The sequence below is a fragment of the Myotis lucifugus genome, unplaced genomic scaffold (genome assembly GCF_000147115.1).
Source record: "Myotis lucifugus unplaced genomic scaffold, Myoluc2.0 scaffold_380, whole genome shotgun sequence".
Classification (NCBI taxonomy): Eukaryota; Metazoa; Chordata; class Mammalia; order Chiroptera; family Vespertilionidae; genus Myotis; species Myotis lucifugus.
This window is the reverse complement of record NW_005871428.1, coordinates 797,278-798,835: the sequence shown is the minus strand read 5'-3', so window position 1 is coordinate 798,835 and position 1,558 is coordinate 797,278. Positions and strand designations below refer to the sequence as shown.

The window sequence follows — 1,558 nt, the reverse complement described above, 5'->3', positions numbered from 1 at the left end:
GGACTACCGGCCGCAGATGCCGCTGAAGGACGACCACCCCTCCCGGCCCCTCTGGGTGGTGAGCGCGCTCCTCCAGGCCCGGCCCCGGGGGCCTCCCTGCAGGCGGCCGCCCCGCAGGCAGCGAGCAGCCGGGATTGGGACGAGCAGCCGGGGTGGGGGGCGAGCAGCCGGGGTGGGGGGCGAGCAGCCGGAACGAGCAGCCGGGTGGGGCAACTACTGATTTTGTAAACTTGACTCTATTTTCTCTCCACTCTTGTATCTGATCAAACAGGCTGAATTGAGTACGCACAAAAATATCCCTGGTGTTGGGTAGGTTAACCAGTTAACTGCCAAGCTCCAAAACAAACCATCCCCACACGCCATAATATTTTGAGTTTAATTTAAAAAATCAATTTGCATGAATATTATAAAGATAAGTATATTACAATTCGGGTGTTCTTGGATATTTTCCATTGAAAATTCTTACGAAAAAATGATTTTAAAGCATCTATGGACACTTATGGTGTACAAAGGGTTAAAGACCACTTTTTGGGCAGCTTATCTTTTATAGAAAACTAGAGGCCCGATGCACATTCGTGCAAGAGTAGGCCTTCCTTCCCCCAGTTGGCTGCGGGCACCTTTTCCCCGGCTGCTGGCACCAGCTTCCCTCTGGCACCCGGATCTGGGGCTTCCCTCCGGACACTGGCAGGCACCTGGGCTTCCCTCATCTGGAAGATCGTCTGGAAGGACGTCTGGTCTAATTAGCATATTATGCTTTTGTTATTGTAGATGATATGGAAAAGAACCTAATAGTCTTTGAAACTCACTAGTTTCTTTGTGTCTGTTTGCTGTTTCTCAGGCTCCTGATGGCCACATTTTCTTAGAAGCCTTCTCTCCAGTTTACAAATATGCCCAAGACTTCCTGGTGGCTATTGCAGAGCCAGTGTGCCGGCCAGCCCACGTGCATGAGTACAAGCTGACCGCCTACTCCTTGTATGCAGCCGTCAGCGTGGGGCTGCAGACCAGTGACATCACTGAGTACCTCAGGAAGCTCAGCAAGACGGGAGTCCCTGATGGAATTGTTCAGTTTATTAAGGCAAGTTCGATTATTAAGGCAAAGGCTGGTTTGATTCCTGGTCAGGGCACATACCTAGGTTGCGGGTTTGATCTCAGGTCAGGGCGTCTGTCTCTCTCACATCATGTTTCTCTTTCTTTCTTCCTCTCTTTCTCTCTCCCTCTCTCCCTCCCTCCCTCCCCCCCCCCCCCACCCTTTACCCCCCTTCCTCTCTGTCAAAACAATAAAAAAATAACCTCGGGTAAGGATTAAAGAAAGAAAGAAAATGCCATTTAGAACTAGGGGGGGGAGCAAAATAACCGATTATTCCCGGTGCTACTCCTGTTGGTCCCGCGCTGGGTTCTTGCTGAGCCAAATTCCCAGGAGCTGCTCTTATCCAGGGGGCTCCCACTGGCCAGGGTGGTTTAAGGAACCAGCCCGATTGTGGGTGTTATGGACTGAATTGTGTGCCCTCCCAAAAGCAAATTTGGAACCGCCAACCACTAAAGACTGTATTTGGAAAAG

The 1,558-nt window shown here is 50.9% G+C and overlaps 1 protein-coding gene across 1 annotated transcript in view; it reads left to right on the top strand.

The window, feature by feature from the left end:
- Positions 1 to 6: 6 nt before the first annotated feature.
- Positions 7 to 1,558, top strand: part of ERCC3 (ERCC excision repair 3, TFIIH core complex helicase subunit) — a 47,530-nt gene continuing 45,978 nt past the window's right edge. Inside the window, exons 1-2 of the mRNA XM_023765142.1 lie at positions 7 to 58; positions 839 to 1,075. Of these exons, the coding sequence (XP_023620910.1) occupies positions 17 to 58; positions 839 to 1,075 (279 nt within the window). The 5' untranslated portion in view covers positions 7 to 16. The remainder of the gene's footprint in view (positions 59 to 838; positions 1,076 to 1,558) is intronic.